At 38.1% G+C, this 22,377-nt stretch overlaps 1 protein-coding gene across 1 annotated transcript; it reads left to right on the top strand.

The window, feature by feature from the left end:
* Nucleotides 1-7,596: 7,596 nt before the first annotated feature.
* On the top strand, nucleotides 7,597-18,423 carry LOC145783167 (ubiquitin-like protein 3). The gene is made up of 6 exons (XM_082594960.1): nucleotides 7,597-7,752; nucleotides 8,814-8,908; nucleotides 9,250-9,358; nucleotides 10,238-10,324; nucleotides 10,548-10,625; nucleotides 15,433-18,423. Exons 2-6 carry the CDS (start codon nucleotides 8,846-8,848, stop codon nucleotides 15,492-15,494), a joined length of 399 nt encoding a protein of 132 aa, XP_082451086.1. The 5' UTR covers nucleotides 7,597-7,752; nucleotides 8,814-8,845; the 3' UTR covers nucleotides 15,495-18,423.
* The last annotated feature ends 3,954 nt before the right edge of the window (nucleotides 18,424-22,377 follow it).

The following is a 22,377-nucleotide window of genomic DNA, read 5'->3' as shown; positions in this document are numbered from 1 at the left end:
GGCCCATTTTTGTTAGCATAAAAGTTCTGTGGCCCATTCAGTTTTTATGTAAGAAAAAAAATTACAAAAAGGTTTATTAAAAAAAAAGCAGCAGAACAGTGCCTTTGGAATGTTGCTAGAATCCCCTTGTTGAATCCTGACGCTTCACACTATCTTCTATTCGTTTAAAAAAAGTTCACATCTTCATCCTTGTAATTTGGATGAACTTTTTCCAGGTGAAGTTTCAGTTTTGATGGTCTCAATGAATGATGACAAAGAACTTTACAACATAGGCCTAATACACAATGTGTATTACACATTGTCCTTTTTCTTCTCTGTTTTCAAAAATTGATGTAGGCCTACATACTGAGTGTAATTTTTATCAAACTTAAAGCTTCCAGTATTGTCAATTCCTTCCCAAAATAATCCACAAAATAAAATGCTGCACGTACTAAAAAGCGGATCTGCAGAAGTTCAACAAAGTTACCGCTTATATAAAGATGGCTTAATTGTAATCACAAATTAGTCTATTACATCATAAAGTGTTGTAAAAACTGAGTTAAAGTAAAACTGTATGCCACTTTGTACCTAAAAACAGCAGCATCATTCATTGTAACTAAACAAACACACAAGTGTAAAATTGACTATAGTGACAAAAATGAATCAAAATCTTTCAATTTTTTAAATATGTCTGTGGCCCACCTCAAAATGCTTCTATGGCCCACTGGTTGAGAACCGCTGGTCTAACGCATCCTCTCTTGTCAAGCCCACCTTGCTGCTTTCCTCCTCAACTTGCCTTTTCCACGCTTTCTCGAGTTTTTCTGGTCGAAGAAGTTCTATCACGAGCGAAGCCATTTCAATTGCAACGCACCAGGACTTACATAGCTTAATTGGACGATAAAAAGCAGAAACAACATCATCTTCCTGCGGAAATTCAATTTTACCAAGGGAAGTTATGTCTTGCCGATATCAAGCTTGTTTTTACGTGGATAGAGCGATAATTTAAAGATGTAGCAGCATGTCACAGTGATATTGGGTTATGCGTTAGACCGAAAAAGTAATCCAATTCGGCATATTACGTTGAAAAAAGTATTAGACAAACAATGGCACGACAATCAATTCCAAAATATCCAATTGGTTGAAGAAGGTTTGGTTTGGTTTGGTTTTGAATCTTTATCCTCGGACTGACAAAGCCTTGATAGGTTATTCCTGGTACTTGTTCGCATACTTGTAGAGGCACTTGACGCAGGGCCGGTTACCGAGATTGGCAGAGTGAAGTTTTCCGATTGTTGAAGTCTTGTTGCCGAGAAATTATTCCATTCACTAGGTGCCGCTGAATGGAGAGCAGTCCTGAAATGCGTTGCTCAAACGCACACCCCGAGAGTCGAACCAGCGCCGTGTGATCTTGAGCCCGGCGCGTAACCACTGAGCTATCGGGGCGGACAATGTAAAGAAGATGTAAAGACTTCCGCAACAAGAGCCAGTAGGAGTATCTACAATCTTTCTGTTTTGCAAATAATTCCACACACGTAGGCCTATCTTTGCAGGGAAATGGAATATTATTAGGCTGTGTTTGGTGTATGCCCAATTGCCCATTGCCCACAGGCTGGACAGTGCTTATTTGTTTTTTATTATTTGTATTCGCATCTGACTCTAGATGGTCCATAATACAGTCACACATAAAATGCTTTCGAACTTTTTATTTTAGAAATAAAAACAAACTGAACTGAGGCTACGGTATTGTTTGCTTGTGTTAACACTGCAATATAGCTGTTGGAATATATGGAGAGTTACTACCGCACAATATTGGTCCCTTCCTCAAGCTACAATATGCGAAACTAAGGCCTGGTGCGTTGCGTTTTGAAATGGATTTGCCCGTGGTAGGATTTCTTACAGGGATTTTCTTTGCCTTCCTTGCTCTTCTCTTTATAATGAGCTAACCCATCAAGAGTGTTCACCTCAAGACCGTCAGCACTTTTGATGACCCACCAAGGTTGATTAATATACGGTAACAACTGTCTTATTGGTACTACTATTTTGCATTCATCAAATGCTGGCATTTGCACAACAATCTAACCTCTTCAGCTAGCACACGTAAAAAAGAAAATTTAAAAAATACGTAAAACGAACAAATAAAGCAAACTCCGATATTATCAACATGCATAAAAATTCTATTTCAAAAGCTGCAAGCCTAAATCTGAAACTGGTGTTCTGCCACGATTTCCAACTATGTGCTGGTACAAAATTCAAGAAATACATGAACATATATCATCTATCTAGTAAATTACAACAGTTCAACAAGACGAATACAAAAAAAACGCAATTTAGTTTCAGTCCATTGCCATAAGTTTACATTGATATAACGTCAAAAAAGAATAAGTGTGAATGGGCATGGTTCATTGTTGTTCATATAAATTGCTAAAAACATCAACTCGCTAAGTAACCGATTGACGCTTTTTTCCAATGCATTCTTAAAGGTGATTGGGTCATTGTTCATTATAAGCCGCCCCCCGTTTGTTCTGATCGGCGAATACTGCCTCCACCAAATTCATTACAACCAATTCATTTGTAGATGCAGTATCGTAGGCTACTTTCCATTGATAGTAAAATTGTTAAAATCCTATCAGAAATGAGAAAGCTACAGCACATTTGATGGAGGTACTATGAAACATTTTTGAAAAATCCATATCCATTCCGCTTCATCACTTCTATTCCGCCGTTTTTCTCCTTCTTCCCAAAAGTAGTTGCGCCTTTTTGTATGACGTCACGTCGTGTGATTACATCATGACAAAAGAAAAAATGACCAAGGCGGCCAATCTATAATTAAGAGCACCATTGCACAGAAACTATGTTGTGGGCGCATACGACTTGCATATTTGAGACCATCTCCTTGAAGTTACTAAGGTGTAAACTGTAAACTGTTGAAGGGCATTGGTAGTTGAAAAGTTCATGTGAAATAGAATTGACTACATAATTTTTCATGCAGGCACGTTTTAAACCTTTCAAGGTTTTGCCACCCTTTCCCGGTCCCACGAATTACCCATAAGTACCCATAAGCACCATAAGTACCCATAAGCCCCATAAGTCGCGTCGAATTACCCATAAGTACCCATAAGTCGCGTCGAATTACCCATACGCCCCATAAGTCGCGTCGAATTACCCATAAGCCCCATAAGTCGCGTCGAATTACCCATAAGCCCCGTAAGTCGCGTCGAATTACCCATAAGCCCCATAAGTCGCGTCGAATTACCCATAGGCACCATAAGTAGCATTGAATTACCTAGAAGTAACGTCGAATTACCCATAAGCCTGTATAGTGTAGAGTGAAGTCTATAGCCGTCTAGAAGCCTAGTAGTCGGTTGCATAGCCGAGTGGTGAGGAGCACTGGCTGGGCGTTCCAAAATATAGTTCTACACCGCTCAAGAGCAGGACACTTGAAGGCATGTCTAAAGGTGGACACAAAGATTGGCTTCGTTGCCTTCCCGTCCGCTTATGTGTAATCTGCAGTTTGCTGCAGCAGATGGAGTGTTTTGTCCGATAAAACACCTTAACATTGGACAATTTTCCCTATGAACCAGGTGACTGCAGCATAGCAATCGTTCTCGCACTCAGCCAAAGACTTAATTCTTGCTTTAAACTTGATAATTAAAGAAAAAAAAGAATAATGGCAAGGGTGGGAATCAAACCCGTGTCACCAAATTCAATAGCCTTTGCCTTAACCACTCAGCCACGCAAGAGCTCGTGAAATCTTCGCTTAATTTGTTTATATCGGTAATGTTTCGAAAACGCTCACAATATTATCAGTTTAGTTTGTTTTTATTTCTGACCATCACAACGAAAAAACAATACACGACAAACTTAGCACAGATCTATAAAAGGTAGAAGCGACAAAACGCGGACGTTATAACGTGCACAATACCAAAGCCTGCAGATTACATATACGCTGACATGAGGCGTAAGTAATTCCACGTTGCTTATGGGTAATTCGACGCGACTTATGGGGCATTTGGGTAATTCGACGCGACTTACGGGGCTTATGGGTAATTCGACGCGACTTATGGGGCTTATGGGTAATTCGACTCGCGTCGAATTACCCATAAGTCGCGTCGAATAACCCATAAGCAACGTGGAATTACTTACGCCTTCATGTCAGCGTATATGCAATCTGCAAGTCGCTGTTGCGACTTGCGATCGTGTCACTTAAACTGATTGTCCTGCTTTGGTATCATGCACGTTATAACGTCCGCGTTTTGTCGCTTCTACCTTTTATAGACCTCTGCTAAGTTTGTCGTATATTGTTTTTTCGTTGTGATGGTCAGAAATAAAAACAAACTAAACTGATAATATTGTGAGCGTTCTCGAAACATTACCGATATAAACCAAATTAAGCGAAGATTTCACGAGCTCTTGCGTGGCTGAGTGGTTAAGGCAAAGGTTATTGAATTTGGTGACACGGGTTTGATTCCCACCCTTGCCATTATTCTTTTTTTCTTTAATTATCAAGTTCAAAGCAAGAATTAAGTCTCTAGTTGAGTGCGAGAACGATTGCTATGCTGCAGTCACCTGGTTCATAGGTCTATAAAAGGTAGAAGCGACAAAACGCGGACGTTATAACGTGCATGATACCAAAGCAGGACAATCAGTTTAAGACAAACAAACAAACAAACAAACAAACAAACAAGTGACACGATCGCAAGTCGCAACAGCGACTTGCAGATTACATATACGCTGACATGAAAGCGTAAGTAATTCCACGTTGCTTATGGGTAATTCGACGCGACTTATGGGTAATTCGACGCGTGTCGAATTACCCATAAGCTCCATAAGTCGCGTCGAATTACCCAAATGCCCCATAAGTAGGGTTGCCAGATTTTTTTCCTCAAAATAGTGAACATTTTGAAAGCGCGTGACCGCATCCTCAATGTTCTCAAAGCAGTGGCGTAGCCAGGAATTGTGAAAGGGGGAGGGGTTGACGGCCGGCGGGCGAGGCCCGACGGCGTCTTTGCCAAAGGCGACACCCAGTGGCGGGGGGTCTGGGGGGCCTCCCCCAGAAAATTTTGAAAAATGACTTTGAATTTGGTGCATTCTGAGAGCATTTTCAACCAAAATGTGGGTATGAATATTCCTGTAAAATGGTGCTGTCTGGTGGCATAGAAAAAGGATAAGATCATTATTTCTTGGGCATTTTTCGGTAATAGAGCTATGTCTCTATGTTTTCTTGTTGCTAATTCCCAGCTGAGATATTTAAATGTTTGGTATTGGCAAAACTCGCTCTTTTAATGCAGTTTCGTTTAAAATTAGGCAAACTTTGTTTTGAGGCATAGAGACTGAAAGCATCATTCTCAATATGTCACACGCGTGACAAAGGTGGGGAGGGGTAGTAACCCCCAAAACACTCCCTCTTGGCTACGCCACTGCGCTCATCTGTCCATATGTTACCCATAACACTGAAAATTCTCTCAACATTGGCATTAAATACAGGGATAGACATTGTATACTGGACAAATTTTAACAATTTAGGTACAGTTTCTTTCTGAAAGAAGTTAGTCCACTTTTCCAGCGATGATCTTAATTCTTAACTTATTAGCCACATCACACATGATTGAGTAGCTGGCCTACACACTCTATAAACAAACAGTTAAATGGCCAAACTTCTAGGCTGTTAGTTGCTCAGGCTAGTGGCTTTCAGTTTGTCAGCTACCTAGGCTGTACAGTGTACACTCCACTGTTGGACTTCGTGCTGGCCAAGCCTGGCTTTGGCGAAATTACACTGGGGTAGCATATTAGGGGTTTTTCCTCAAAGCACCAGACTCATGTGCTTTTACTTTCTAAGCAGCAGAAGTGTATAGTGACTGGTTAATCCATGGCTATTGGCTAAAATATATTGACAGAATTGTAGACAAAAATTAATTGTCAAAAAAGTGAACATGTTCACTATCACTATAAGCAAAATCGTTTACAGTGAACATTTTCTTAAAATAGTGATTTGTTCACTAAAATAGTGAACATCTGGCAACCCTACGGCCATAAGTCGCGTCGAATTACCCATAAGCAACGTGGAATTACTTACGCCTCATGTCAGCGTATATGTAATCTGCAGGCTTTGGTATTGTGCACGTTATAACGTCCGCGTTTTGTCGCTTCTACCTTTTATAGATCTGTGCTAAGTTTGTCGTGTATTGTTTTTTCGTTGTGATGGTCAGAAATAAAAACAAACTAAACTGATAATATTGTGAGCGTTCTCGAAACATTACCCATATAAACAAATTAAGCGAAGATTTCACGAGCTCTTGCGTGGCTGAGTGGTTAAGGCAAAGGTTATTGAATTTGGTGACACGGGTTTGATTCCCACCCTTGCCATTATTCTTTTTTTTCTTTATTATCAAGTTCAAAGCAAGAATTAAGTCTCTAGCTGAGTGCGAGAACGATTGCTATGCTGCAGTCACCTGGTTCATAGGGAAAATTTTCCAATGTTAAGGTGTTTTATCGGACAAAACACTCCATCTGCTGCAGCAAACTGCAGATTACACATAAGCGGACGGGAAGGCAACGAAGCCAATCTTCGTGTCCACCTTTAGGCATGCCTTCAAGTGTCCTGCTCTTGAGCGGTGTCGAACTATATTTTGGAACGTCCAGCCCGTGCTCCTCACCACTCGGCTATGCAGTCGACTACTAGGCTTCTAGACGGCTATAGACTACACTCTACACTATACAGGCTTATGGGTAATTCGACGTTACTTCTATGTAATTCAATGCTACTTATGGTGCCTATGGGTAATTCGACGCGACTTATGGGGCTTATGGGTAATTCGACGCGACTTACGGGGCTTATGGGTAATTCGACGCGACTTACGGGGCTTATGGGTAATTCGACGCGACTTATGGGGCTTATGGGTAATTCGACGCGACTTATGGGGCTTATGGGTAATTCGACGCTACTTATGGGGCTTATGGGTAATTCGACGCGACTTATGGGGCTTATGGGTAATTCGACGCGACTTATGGGTAATTCGACGCGACTTATGGTGCTTATGGGTACTTATGGGTACTTATGGGGCTTATGGGTAATTCGTGGGACCCCCTTTTCCCGTTCGTTAACGTACTGGTAGGTTTATATCGATTTTTGTAGTTAGTATCTTTTTCGTCCCGGACGCGTTAATGACGAAAAATAAAATGATTGATTGTAATCAAAGAATTTATGAAGTAGCTGCACATGGGAAAATTTGTTTACTCACTTCTTGGTTGGTTTTTGAATCTTTATCCTCGGACTGACAAAGCCTTGATTGGTTATTCCTGGTGGTTTCGCATACTTGTAGAGGCTCTTGATACAGGGCCGGTTATAGAGATTGGCAGAGTGAAGTTTTCCGTTTGTTGAAGTGTTGTTGCTGGGGAATAATTCCATTCACTAGGTGCCTTCTGGCAACATCGACACACTGCCTAGCTTATAAACTGTAAGCCTACAAACATAAGTTTAATAACATCAGCAGTGGTCATATTTTATTGTCCATGATCAGATCATGAAGATTGGGAATTTTTTTTTGTACTACATGTTATTAGAGCAGTTTTTGAAATTTTAGATATCACCAGTTTTTTTACACTTTTAGATATCACCCTTGGCCTTATTTCAAGTTTACATATCTTGTTTATCAATTGCATTTTTAAGTGTGTTTCTGTACATTTAATTTGTAATGTCTTCATATACTTTCCATGTTGCAACATAAATGAACTTTCAGCAGCATTCTCCTTCATCTGTTGACAAAGTTTTATTTCCAAGTACGTATGACTAGTCGTTTCCAAACATGTCTATGGTTGAATATTAAATATCTAACTATTCTACAGTGGTGGCGTAGTTATGACTTCATAAATTGCATGTTTGCTATTAGTTTGTTTATTTTAATGTTACAACATAATTTAAATGTTAAAAATCCTACACACTCATCAAAAATATATTTTTCTAGTATAGCGTGGATATACGCAGCCTATTCACATCAAGGGTCAAATCTGTGTTCTTAAAGTTTTCTATTTCATTGCTTAATTTTTTGCCCAGTTGTGATTTGTGCAAAATTTGGATTATTTTTTCTTTGCATTCATATCTTGATACCATTTTAATGTACGGCACTAATTGTTCCAATGACACCAGGTCCAGAAAATTTGGCAATATTACTGTAAATGGTTATTAGCGAATATGATTATAATCAATATTTTTAGTGTTGGTAAATTCTTTATGGAGTGGTTTTGTTGTCGTTTTTTACATTGATTCAATGTCTGCGAGTTGTCAAGTTGTACTAAAAATGCTCAGCTCAGGTTTTCTAATTTTGCCTTTTAAAGTGGACCAACTGTTGACACTTTCACTTATCTAATTCTAACTGCTTTGCTCTGGTTGTGTTTATTGCACAGTTGAATGGTGAGAGCCCTGGTACAACCTTTGAAAAGGTGCCAGTTCAACACTGCTAAAAACATTCCACTGTGTCTGCTCCATAGCAAGGTGTTTACTGTTTAAGTGCATGCCTGAAGGTGGACATGAAGATTGACTTTGTTGCCTTTCTGTCCAGTGTCCACTTGATCTACATCTTCAACAACTAGGCATATGTTTGCATATGAGAATATAGCCCTGAAGGTTTATTTGCAATTTGATGGATTTTGAATGCACATTTATACCCACGCATCAAGTTAAGATTTATCTTCAAAAAAGTGGTGATTGTGTCAAAGATATGATTCAGAATTGTAGCATTTATGGCAAATATGTGGAATGAACATCAGTAGTGAAGTTGAGCATTTAATTTCTATAATACAATTTTGTCAAAAAATTGTAATGTGGTTTCAATTTATTTCAGCGAAACATTAGATATCATATTTTGTAGTGGAAATGGCCGAGTCTCCTTTATCTACTTCTAATAAGCTGTTACAAAACTCCTCCAGCAGTGATAAGGTAACATCGATATATATATGTACTGAAAATTTGTTCGGTGATTTTTAAGATTTCACGTTTTATAAGTTAATTTTTATATTGCTAGTACCGGTACTGTTAATGTACTTTTTTACTACTGTATTATTGAAAAAGTTAGTACTGTACAGTTTTAATGTTGTAAGTATTGTACCGTACATCTACTATATATTATAAGTCTCTAATTGTTAGTAAACTACTTTCATTTTTCTAAGCACAGCGATAAATAATATTTGTGAAATTTTATTAAAAAAATTAAAATCTTAAATCAATGTTTTGACAGTTTTAGAAGACAAATATATTTTTAACATGTCTTTCAATTTAAGATTTTTCTGAAATTAATAAGAGTGAACGGACAAACCCATATCTTCAATTTCACTCCACCTACTTCTGCATCTGACATCGCAAAACATGTTTTTGAAAACTGGCCTGAAGGTAAGTACTGTCACTGTTTTTATTTGTGAAGTATTTCGTTGAACAAATTGACATTGCATATTTTCTGTTTTGTTGCATTTTAATTGATTGACTTGCACCTTCCAGACATGGTAATATTTGTATATATAATCAATGTCTTCAAATATAGTTATTACTATCTGAAGCCTTTACAAATTGTTTCACCTAATGGATCATCAGAAGGTCTTATTCAAATACAATAAGACTAATTCAATTATAATTATTAATAGAATTAATAGATAATTAATAATTAATAGAATAAGACTAATTCAATTCAATAAGACAATTCTATTTGAATAAGACCTTCTGATGATCCATTAGGTGAAACAATTTGTAAAGGCTTCAGATAGTAATAACTATATTTGATTTAATTTGCTCTGCTTTGCTTTTTTGCTTAGCATTGAGCACTTTTTTGTAGTATTGATAGTTTTCATTGTTTTAATCAATGTCTTCTATGTCCAAAATATCACAAATTCATTTACCAGCTTTAATTAAACCAATTTTGAAGTATACAACTATTATGTTTGTATTATTGACAATAACAAGTCAGTAATAGTTCTAAAAATATCTACAGAGATTAATAAAAAATATATGGAATAATATTTTTATACGTATTATGATCATATTGCCAGTTCTCACACATGATATTTGCTTTGAAAGGTATAATATTTTCCTAAGACCTAATGTAATTAGTAGTAATCCAAATAACTTTTCTGATAAAGATTATTGTTCTCATAAAGATATTTGTTTTGGACCAGAGACTTTAAGATACATTCTCTGCTTTTGATAGTTTTTATGTACAAGTAGATTGAACCATGGGTGTAAAATTGTGTAGATCATAACATTTCTTCTGTTAATTAGATTGGACCGAGGACACTGTTGATACGCCTGCCGTATTAAGACTAATCTATCAGGGAAGATTTCTACATGAGAATGCAACTCTTGGTGGTAGGTTTGTTAGCTTGAACATTTGCTTGAGTGTTGTTGCCGTATTTAAAATGACTGCTTATAAGAAAACGTGAAATTACAAAAAGTATTACCTCTTATGATCGGGAAGCGTTGTAAAATTGTTTTTGTATAACATTATTTTTATGTTTATTTTTGTCATATGTTCCTTATCGACCTGAGTTTTATGGAAAAGGATGTGGTCTCATAACTTTTGTTTATGTAGGTTTAAAAATTCCTGTCGGTAAAACAACCGGAATGCATTTAGTATCAAGAGAAACCTTGCCAAAACCAAACCCAGAAGGTATGACCAAATGCCTGGTTTATCATTAATTTTTGGTATGACAATAGATGTGTGTGAACTTCACATTATGAAGGCTATCTGAATGTCAAATCTGCTTGAAATGAAACTTGTTTGAATTCAATCCACAATTGTATACTGTATATATTTTTTTATTATTATTTGTGTACAGTTACATAACAAATGATTTTGCATACAACATGACTTATGTCTCACTAATGTTGGGTTGGGCATAGTTTAAAAAAGTATATTTCAGACCCTTGTTTACTCAATTTCATCATCATTTAAATAATATTTTGGAGCATAGATTTTCCAGCCGGATGCCCTTCCTGACGCTAACCACAGTTATTGGCGGTGGGCCTAGCCTTTACTTAAAAAAGTATTTCCTGCAAGGCAGCAGGATTTCTAACAAGTTTTAGCCAACCAGTCGAGGTTGTTGCCCATGAGGTGGGACCTGGACCCACTTGTTAGTTTGGTGTGTGATCAAGACCAGTGTTCCCCGAGACCCATGGTGTAACAATCCATGGCGACTGCCCAGGGTTCAAAGGTGCTACTTGTACCACACACCTACCTCACCCACACACCTACCTCTAAGTTTTCTTTAACACACTTGCGCATTGACACGATAAAAAATAAATGCTTTTTAAACATTATTGTACAAAAACTCCACAGTTTTATGTTTAGTAACCCATTGTTTTCACAAACCATTTACAAATTATAAGGTAGCAAAAGATTGTTTAAGTTTAGTCTTTCTAGCATGGATCGTTTGAGGACAGTAGCATAGCTTGTTTCTTATGATGCACTTTTATCTTATTGACCAAAAATGTTGCACCAAATGTTTACATGTTGTTTCCCGAAGTACTGTTTCCCCCCTTTCTTCTGCTACATCCCTTCTTTTGGTCCATTGTAATGTACAGCGGACTGCAACCTGTGACGTCTGTCTCGTACCATGAATCTAACTTAACGTAGAGTAACACTTTTTTGTTGTTAAAATTTCATGAGCTCTTCTGGTGACTAAACCATTAGTCCTCGACTAAATGGTCGTTTGTTACTTGGTTATTACTCAAGCGCAGTTTACATAAAACATTAAAGCGCAATTGATTCTTATTTGTATTTTTTAATGGAAAGGCATTAGAGTAAGTGCCATAATATTGATTGAAATGGGATGGTCATAGCTCTTTTTGAGAATGTTTCCTTTAATTTTAAAACGCGTTTAATAATTTTGGCTTCACAATAACTGTGATATTGATTTTGGAAAGGAATTAGTAGTTCCAGTATGAAGTACTGGCAAACTTATTTCGCAATTACATTCTCAGAACGAGTAAGGTTGAGATCAGTATGGTCAAGGACTTGCTTCATCTGTGGTTTTTGCGCGCAAAAAGTGGACTGCTTGTGCGTGGTTTACATCTTTACTTCAAAACCTTTGTACACTTGTACGATGTAGTAGTGGAAACGTTTTTTGCAAATGTCTGCCATAAAAATTAATTGGCTTTTTTATTTTTAAGGTTTGTTTTAGCTTCAACTTTTTCTTCGAATTTTTAGCAAAACAATTCTTCTTCCGAGGTCACTTGATGATTTGTTTTAAAATTTATATAACTGTCTGTTAGTGTTAACGGAGAAATTCTTTCCACCTTTTCCTCTTCAAGCAAATAAACGATTCACTGGGGAGCAGTTGGTTATTTACACAGCACATCAAATATTTGCTTACCGTTTACCAAATTGGTTATCTTGTTGCAATAGTTGAGTTATCTTTGTTGCTTGTTTACAAAGAAACAATGGACGCAACCGACAATGCTTTGTTGTGTTTCTTATTTGCATCAAAATTAGTGATGAAACAACCTCCTGTTTCGGCTGAACTCCGGGTTTGGGGTGATAGTGGCTCAGAGCCGGAGGAGTGTATGCCAACTGTGTGTGTGGCTATGGTCAAGTGCATGACCTTGGATAAATGTGACTTTATGTATTATTGTGGTATTGTAGTATAAGAATACACAATTACACATGTTAGCTGTAACTTTGGTCTTAAATGTACATGTAAGATTGAAAATAGCTTCAAGTAAGTCAATAAAAATCTTCAATATCGTAAAAATAATTCTACATCGGGTGGGTAGAAAACACAGCCCAATTTGAAATCTACCCAAATGTTTAATCTTGAATGAAATAACCCTTTTGAAGGACTGTAAGCATTGCCATAAAGCAATTTCTTTAAGAGTACTTGGTTATCGCTTCACTGCTTGTGGCGTAGTGTACCAACAATCAGGGCCGTTGAGAGGATAATTTGGGCCCAGTATCAATGAGACTCTCAGGTCCTAAGTTTAAACACTTCTAAGAAAAACGCACCATCCATACCCAACATTCCAACAACTACGAGGTGGTTTCTTCAAGTTCTCGAGCCCCTTGGAATGGTTACAGCTCTTAAAACCATCCGGGTTCAAAAATACTCTCTAGACCACCTTGTCAACGCTACTGCCAACAACTGCTTGATTTTCGATACTATTTGTTATCATTTTATACTTTGATAACTGGTTAGTTTTACTGGCAGATTCTCTTTGGAGTAAAAATGTTTGTAAAAAAAAACAGTCATGGCAATTTGTTTGGTGATGTAAGAGACTTTTGTTTGATTGAATGAGCAAATTGTGATGAAAAAGTCGATGAATAAATGAGCAAAGCCAATACATGGATTTTTTTGTTTGTCGTATCCAGGCTTACACCCGGTGGTTGAAGATTAGATTAAGTGGACGGGAAGGCAAGGAAGCCAATCTTCGTGTCCACCTTCAGGCATGCCTTTAAGTGTCCTGCCAGAGACACAGCCGCATGCTCTTGAGCGGTGTCGAACCAGCACCCTTTCGAGTGCCGCTCCAGGGCTCTCACCACTCGGCTATGCAGTCGACCGAATACATGGATGACCGATGATTATGGAATAAAAACGTTCTTCCACATACACTAAGTCAGTTTCATTACAATTTGGTTTGGCTTCCTCAAACTTTACCAGTTTTACATCTTACAGGTGTCCAAGTTGAACGGTGTTTTTCCATGTTTGTGTTTGCATTGTAAACCCATACTGACGATAGTTTTTTCAAGGAAATATTGACGGCTATACTTGGAACACGTTACTGTAACGACATAGGCTTTTTTTCACTAAATTTTTACGACTTGTTTTTTCTCTCGTAACCTTACTCAAACATGTTTCCTTTCCCCAGACTGTAAAATTAACGGATGTTTCTGTCTGGGTCGTCATCGATTTTACTCAAAACACAAAGCTTTACCCTTTTGTTATTTGTCCACTAAATGAATCGAAATCTGAGCTTGAATTTAGTGAACCAAAAGCACTTTTCTCGATTGTTTTTTCTTCCTTCCCATTGTACATTTATAGTCACAGTTTTCACAAGGTAGACGTTTTAATTATTACCCGACAAGTATAATTGGTTTAGTTTTTGAATCTTTATCCTCAGGCTGACAAAGCCTTGATAGGTTATTTCTAGTAGTTTCACATACTTGTAGAGTAGAGACTTTTGACTCAGGGCTGGTTACCGAGATTGGCAGAGTGAAGTTTTCCGATTGTTAAAGTGCTATTGCGGGGAATTATTCCATCCGCTGGGTTGCGTTGAATGGAGAGCAGTCCTGAAATGCGTCGCTTAAGCGCACACCCCGAGAGCCAAGCCACCGCCGCGTGATCTTGAGTCGAGTGCGTAACCACTGCGCTAACTGGGCGTTGGGATGAAGTTCATTTAACGCTTGAGTGCCTAAAGCACCAATCTGTACTGATGAGGTTCTCAAATAGAAGGTGGTTATCTCCATGTAGCAGAGGAAAATTGGCTTTCAATGGGCGAATTTTATACAAACAAGAAAGACTATGGTTATGCTAAATCTGCATTCTTTGATCCAGAAGTTGCTACCACTGGTAATTTCTGGTTTTCATGTTAGACAGACTATCAAATAGCTGGATATTCAATTACTGCCATTCGTACAGTGAATTAACCCATGCAGGCTTTCGGTGTTGGCGTGATCTGACTGGTAGTCATCCTTCATCGAAAAATCAGCAAGCAGTCACTTTGCCGCTCGTGAATAAACTTCATCACGTCACTTGGTTAACAACGCGAAACCGGATCACTGCATGTCCTGTAGGTTTCTCGGTCCATGCGGGTCATTGGATTAGTCATGCGGCTAAGTACATCGCTCAAAGACACGATGAACGTTTGCATGTCAAAAACAAGCTTGGTAAAGAACCAACCGCGCCAGTAAATAAGCTACTGTTTTCACTGTGCTGATAACCTTATCAATATACTACTGGGTACTACGACAGTTTATCGAAACCACAGTTTATCGAAACGACAATTAATCGAACGACAGTTTATCGAAACGACAGTTTATCGAACGACAATTTATCGAACGACAGTTAATCGAAAACCTTTTCCCCTAAAACCCTAACCACTAACCCCTAACCATAATCCTAACCATTAACCCCTAGCTCCTAACCCCTAACCATTAACCCCTAGCCCCTAACCCCTAAGTATTCCATTGTATATGTGCTTCGTCGTTCGATAAACTGTCGTTTTGATAAACAGTCGTTTCGATAAACAGTCGTTTTGATGAACTGTCGTTTCGATAAATTGTCGTTCGATGAACTGTCTTTCGATAAACTGTCGTTCGATGAACTGTCGTTCGATAAATTGTCTTTCGATAAATTGTCGCGTCACGATACTACTGTGCATGTTACCAAATCTTGATGATTTTATTTACTTTAAAAACTATTGAATCTTGACTAAATCCATAGTTGCAGACAGCGATAGAAGTTACTTTTCTTTTGTGACAGATCAAAGCTCCAAAGAAAAATCAGAAGGCACTCGATGTGGACGCTGTTGCTGTATATTGTGATGCAAGATGATGAACTAACTGGTACATCACTGTCTTACAACGAAGGCTCTTGATTAACATCCAGCGAAATCTGAAGCTTTCTGTACTTTTATTTATGGATGTTTTTATACAAGATGAACTAAAAGCAACGTTGTCTTTTTGTTGTTTAGTAGAGATTTTCTCTGTTTTACTTCGCGTATGAATTTTAGCTATTCCTGCAACGTAAAAAAGATCTTTGTAAATGTCGTTTCTAATAGTTTTTGTTATCGTGCGCCTTTGATGTAAAGTAAAGCTTGCGGAACATTACGAAGAAATCGAATCAACTTCTTCAACCGTATCGTAAACTGGTTTGTGCTACTTTTCTACTGCGTGATATTTATGGATGTTACAGAGATTTTGATCGATAAAGAGCAAAGCCTAATCCAACGAAACACTAATCCAGTAAAGTATGGATTGCAACAAAGGAGAGATTTACAAATCAATCTAAACTGTTCAAAAAGACCTTACAATGAGAACAACGGATTTAGAACAATAGGCCGCTAACGTAAAATTATCTGTGATAATATTGTGACAACTGTGGTCACCCCACAGTACCACCGTGACACTGGTGGTTACAGAAAACGAAAACCTTAACGTTCACAGCTCATTTCATACCATGGTGATATAAATTTCTTCAATTCATCGTGAAAACACCTATGAAATGTGCTGTATGCAGCAAGTCCTAAACTTTTTGCTTTTTTAATCATTTTTAATAAATGAACCCCCAAGTTTAAAACCAATGTAGATCACGATTTTGAGCTTGTGTCGCTTTGTGATCAGAGCATGTTAATGAAAGAAAAAATATTTGCAAACAGTTGGTTTTGTCAAACTAACTCGTGAATCTCCACAGAACCTTAGTATTTTTTTATCAAAAACTTTCGTGATTTAAGTAGTTTTTAAACTTAAGTCTTCAAATGAAAATGAGGCGTTTATTTTGTTGTTTGTGTCATCATAGCTGTGTATTGTGCAATAAAACTTTTAGTAACACAATATCTAGTCAACTGTGTTTCAAGATATGCTTGTCAGTTTATAGTTTCCCTCGGTTGAAAATCGTACTGCATCAGTAACACGTGTTCCATCAGGCCCGTGCCACCCAAACTGCGAGACCATGTGCTGGCACCTGTCTGATAAAGCAATTTATTTCATTTGTTAATGCGTTGAGTACGAACATTAAAATACCAACTACAATATACCAGCACTCCAATGTACGAGAGTGTACGCAAGTTTGTATAGTTTAAAACCGGCATGAATAACTTGGCCAGTAAAGTAATTTGTGGCCAAAACCTGGCTTTGGTGTTATATGATTTCAAGTTAATCTAAAAGCACCCTACGTTTTGAAATATCATCAGTTTTGATGCCTTGATTCTTAGCGCTTATTTTTTGCAACTTGTGAATTCTTGGCTACTTTAAAGTTGTACACATTACGCTAATTTTTTAATGGCAGGCCTAGTTTTGCTTGGAATGAACATCTGGCAACGCTGCATATGTGATCTTTCAGTTGCCCATTTTTAGCTTCATTGATCTTGTTTGTTTCGGTTCCAAGTCTGTAGTGTATTCTTTCACTCTGTAAGAGCCACATTTCCCGAACTTTGCCAAATTTGATATTAGTTTGTAGGCCATGAGTTACCGTACCTTGATTCTCCTCGGCATTCGTATCAAGCAGCTCTTTGATTATAAAGAGACTGATATGGCTACATGCTGTTTCAATGTAACTGTCTGGGTATCATAATGGGCTTGACTGGTGTCACATGTTCTGAAAATCGCTTTCAAAATGTTTTGTTCCTCATGTTGGTGAATTCAATATGAAGTACCCCATCAATTCACGTTTGTGCTTGTGTTCTTTTTGTCATTTTTTAATATTTGTTCTTTTAGAGACTTTTAGCTGTTTGTTTTTCTCCCTTCACACACTTGTTGGTACAAATTTAACTCTTGACAAAGGTTGGAGACCACAGGTTTGTCTCTGTGTGAGAAAATCTAGAAGTGGTTTACTCAGTCACCATCATGTTTCACGTCTGTAGTATGTTTTTAGACATTTGCAGTGTCTTGTTCACTCTTGTGAAAGATATCGCTCTTTTCTGTGAATAAATAAAGAGAACGAATGAAGAAAAAGTCTAAAAGCCAATAATAATATAAAGCTGAATAACAATTATTTAGGAAAATTAATATCAAGAAAAGAAAATTTTTAAATAATTTCATCAAGTAAATGTTTTTCTTCGTGAAGTTTTTCTTTCTTTTGATATCTTTAATTATGAGTAAGGGAAGTAAATTACGAATGCAAATTCATGATAACTGATGCCCTTTCGTCGTGCCAACGGCTTCGTGGTCACTTTTCAGTGTTTTTCAAGTTGCAAAGTTTTATTTTATCCAATTTCGTTGTCGTGTTTTACGTAGAAATTGTATTTTATGTATTTTTGCATTATTTTATCATACTTTGTAAATTTAAGTCCAAAATGTGTGTACACAGCTTTGAAGAACTCGTCCCAGCATGTGCATTTTCTTTGGGACAAAACAATCTTTCAACCAATGCCTACTTAGCTAGCGAACCAGTTCTTTTATACATTGACTGTTTTCTCAGAAACGTAGCCAAGGATGAGGGACAATTGCCCCCCCCCCTCCCCCAATATGTTTTTATAGTCTACTGTTACAATTCATGTTAAAGAACATTTTCCCCTCCAACAGTTGCTTTTGCCTCGCTGAAAAATTCTGGCTACGTCACTGCGTTTTATGTCAAACTTGCAAGTAACGAAAAAGGAATTGATTGGCTTGCTCTGTAGCGACAAATATTTGCTTCCATTTGTGACACAATTCGTGTGTTCCATTGCCCGTGGCGTATTTGTTTTCAACTTTTATCAACTGTTGTTCCGCAGCTACATTAAAGTAACTTGTATCATCAATTGAATAAAATTCATGAAATTTTTTTATAGGACTTCGCATGGAGCAAAATAATGAGTGATGCGGTGTGCACAGAATGTGCATATCACTTTCTACTGCATCAGCTGATTCATCATCAACTAATTTTGATTATACAGTAGGGTGTTTCATTTTTTCACCATTTTTGAAATTCAAAATGCCTGGGGTCCTATCTGGTGGTATTTGGGGAAAAAATTTTACACTCCAAATTTTTTTCAATTATGACGTCATATTAAGGTGGTCCACAAGGTTTGAAATTTTTGGGCCTCAAAATCTCGAAATTTGGCCGTATCTCCGGAACCGCTCATCATAGATCGACAAAATTAGTATCAAAATGCGCAGAATGGTCGGTTTCCTATACCTGATGTAGAGAACATTAAGGTCTATCTGCTTCAGAAAAAAAGTTATTTCAAAAAATCTGATTTTCGGTCTATTTTCTCCTGATTAACAGAGATCAGGTGATCAAGATGAAAGTTTTTCTGTATTTTTCTACTCTTGGAAGCTGTTATTGCGTAAGAATAGTTGGTGTTAAGGTTTCAGTACTGGGCTTGTCTAGTCTTGCTATCTGGTTAAGCAAAGCCCCGTCTTGCATTGCTCCGGGACTCTTCTTGGCGCCGTCCACAAAAGAAATGACATGAGAAAGATATATTTCGTTTATGTGGAACATGCATTAAAGGGTATGAATATCATGACCAACTTTATCATTAAAATAATTGACCAGTCGAGTATTGACTCCGGACTTTTTTCCTGTGTTGAGAGCAGTCGTATCAGCCATGACTGAATATACTTGGGATAGGTGAACTCTGCAAGCCTCGTGGATGATGGTGCCAAAAATCAGTTCTGCAGTGACCGACACACTTTTGGGAAAAGATTTAACAGCAAGCACACTTTCGTGCTTCATGCCATTATCATCAACAAGTTGGCTCAAGAAAACGTATCGATCTATTTTATCGACAACGCCCCCATCGTAACATAACTGCATGGCAGAAGCTGAGTTGAGAAGGTTCTCACTTTCTATCAGAGATTTTTCTCTCGTTTTTTGTCGTTGGCGGTATACTTAGGTGATGCAGCATTGCAGCATGGAAGGTGGTGCAGCATTGCAGCCACTTGATCTTTTCCAAGAACCGACCTCATAAGATCTGACTGCTGGCGTACCAAAGTCATCCTACGATCAGCAAGTACATAGCTTCTATCATTTATTGAAAAAGAATGTACTTTCTTGTACACTTTTTCCTAACAGCTGGTTTCAGAGGCTCGTATTCCTTATCATGTTCCCAATTCATATCACCATCAGAGTCGCTTTCGCTACTGTGTAGACATCTAACTACTTCATTTCTCTTTCTCTGTTTCAAACATAGTAGTGCCGATGCTTTGGCAGATTGTATGCCAGAAGTGCTAGGTTTTTCTGTTTGCTAAGCACTGGAAGACCAGCTTTGTTCCACATGCCAGCTACATCTTTCAGCAGTTCATCTTTCAAATCTTTGAAATGGGGTATTTTCTTCAAAAACTTAGGATTAGCTTCGGCTACTTTCTTCCTCAAGTAAAAATAGTGACTGACTATATCTGAATTAAGGGGAAGCACATTTCTCCAATTCCTTGAAGTTTGGCATCGACTTACTAATACCTGACCTTAATGCCATAATGACACTTAATCAAAAGCAGGTGAGCACTGAGCAGCATACCTCTTCCTCAACGGTTACATTAACTTATAATAGTAATACCTTCAAATTACCATTTCATCTCTTGCAAAACGAACAAGGACTATTATTACGCAATAGCAGCTTCTAAGGTGGAAAAATACAGCAAAACTTCTTATCTTGATCACCTGATCTCTGTTCATCAGGAGAAAATAGACCGAAAATCAGATTTTTTGAAGTAACTTTTTTTCTGAAGCACATAGACCTTAATATTCGCTACATCAGGTATAGAAAATCGACCCTTCTGCGCATTTTGATACTAGTTTTGTCGATCTATGATGAGTGGTTTCGGAGATACAGCCAAATTTCGAGATTTTGAGGCCTAAAAATTTCAAACCTCGTGGACCACCTCAATATGACGTCATAATTGAAAAATATTTGGGGTGTAAACTTTTTACCCCAAATACCACCAGATGGGACCCCAGGCATTTTGAATTTCAAAAATGGTGAAAAAATGAAACACCCTATTATACAGGCCTTGAATCAATCCTCATGTTGAGGGTGTGGCCTGTCTTTCTAGAGCGAAGTCTTTCTCACACTTCATGGTTCATTGGTTTGGCAGAGACCATGTTCAGGGTTACAAGGTCACGCTTAACAAGATTGTGACATTACTTGTCATGTAATTCCTCATCATCTGTTTTCAAAAAAAGTTCTATTGTGGAAATTTCATTCCTTAAAGTGGTGTATCGAGAACAGGATCGAGAGGCATGTGGTGACGGGTGAGGAACCTTCTCGTCACTTGTGTCATGTAAATGTAATCTAGGCTGATATTTAATTAACACCAGGAGAGACATTTAGCTTGCCGTTGGAGAGTGTGCTGCTTGTGGCTTATTGGTTGGTTGGTTTTGAATCTTTGTCCTCGGACTGACAAAGCCTTGATTGGTTATTCCTGGTAGTTTCGTAGACTTGTGGAGGCTCTTGACGCAGGGCCGATTACCGAGATTGATGGAGTGAAGTTTCAGATTGTTGAAATGTTGCTGGGGAATTATTCCATCCATTAGGTGCCGCTGAATGGAGAGCAGTCATTAGAATGCGTTGATCAAGTGCACACCCCGAGAGTCGACCAGCGCCTCTTGATCTTGAAGCTTCTTTGTTCACGAAGTCACACGCTCACCAACTGAGTTATCGGGGCGGACATTGCATCAAGTTAAAGAGTATAAAAACGGCTCTACCACATGCGCAGTGGGTTGTATTGCTGACTGAAAAAATGATTTTGAGTATTGGCAGGTCGTAGCATACCAGCTTAGTTGCATGTGAAATGTTTAGAAGCTTGGCTACAGATTGTACTCAATTAGTAACTTATGGACCTACATTTACTGCAGCAGTTTATGAATATCTGTGTCATAAGAAGCCAAGAAAAATAGATGACAGGAAGAAGATGTGTATAATAAGTGATGAATGAAATAGCGCCAGTAATGAAAAATAAAATTGATGATGGGCTTCATTTTTCAAAACCAAGATAAACATTAAATCTTAAAGGGATGGTAAGTTATGAGTATTTTTTAATAATTGCACTCCTCAAGCGCCTACCTTGGGAGTCGCATCACTAAAGTTAACTTAGTTAATTTTCCAACTGAGCTGTCTGCTCGATAGCTTAATAAACTCTGGAGTCTTTCTAACCACCGACAAGACTCTTTACCCAGACTCAGTCCGCCCCGTTAGCTCAGCGATTAGCCTACTGGCTAGACTAAGATCACGCGGCGCTGGTTCGGCTCTCGGGGCGTACGCTTGAGCAACGCAATCTAAAGACTGCTCTCCATTCAGTGGCACCCAATGGATGGAATAATTTCTCGGCAACAACATTTCAACAATCAAAAACTTCACTCAGTCAATCTCGATAACCGGCTTTGCTTCAAAAGCCTCTAGGCCTATAAGTAGCCTATGTGAAACTACCGCAGGAATAATCTATCAAGGATTTGTCAGCTCGAGGGAAAAGATTCAAAACCAAACCAGCCTACGTCAGTGCACAAAACTTTGGCTACTGTACGCCAAAAAGAAATCAGTTATGAGCAGTAGCGTAGCCAGGAGTTTTGAAAGGGGGGGGGCTTTGACGACCCAGCGGCGGGGGGTCTGGGGGACCTCCCCCAAAATATTTTGAAAAATTACTTTGAATTTGGTGCATTCTGAGAGTATTTTCAACAAAATGTGGGTATGAATATTCCTGTAAAATGGTGCTGTCCAGTGGCATAGCAAAAGGATAAGATCATGTTTTCTTCGGCATTTTTCGGAAATAAAGATAAGTCTCTCTCTATGTTTTC

The sequence above is a fragment of the Aplidium turbinatum genome, chromosome 14 (assembly GCF_918807975.1).
Source record: "Aplidium turbinatum chromosome 14, kaAplTurb1.1, whole genome shotgun sequence".
In the NCBI taxonomy this organism is placed as follows: Eukaryota; Metazoa; Chordata; class Ascidiacea; order Aplousobranchia; family Polyclinidae; genus Aplidium; species Aplidium turbinatum.
This window is presented reverse-complemented; position numbering and strand designations above follow the sequence as displayed.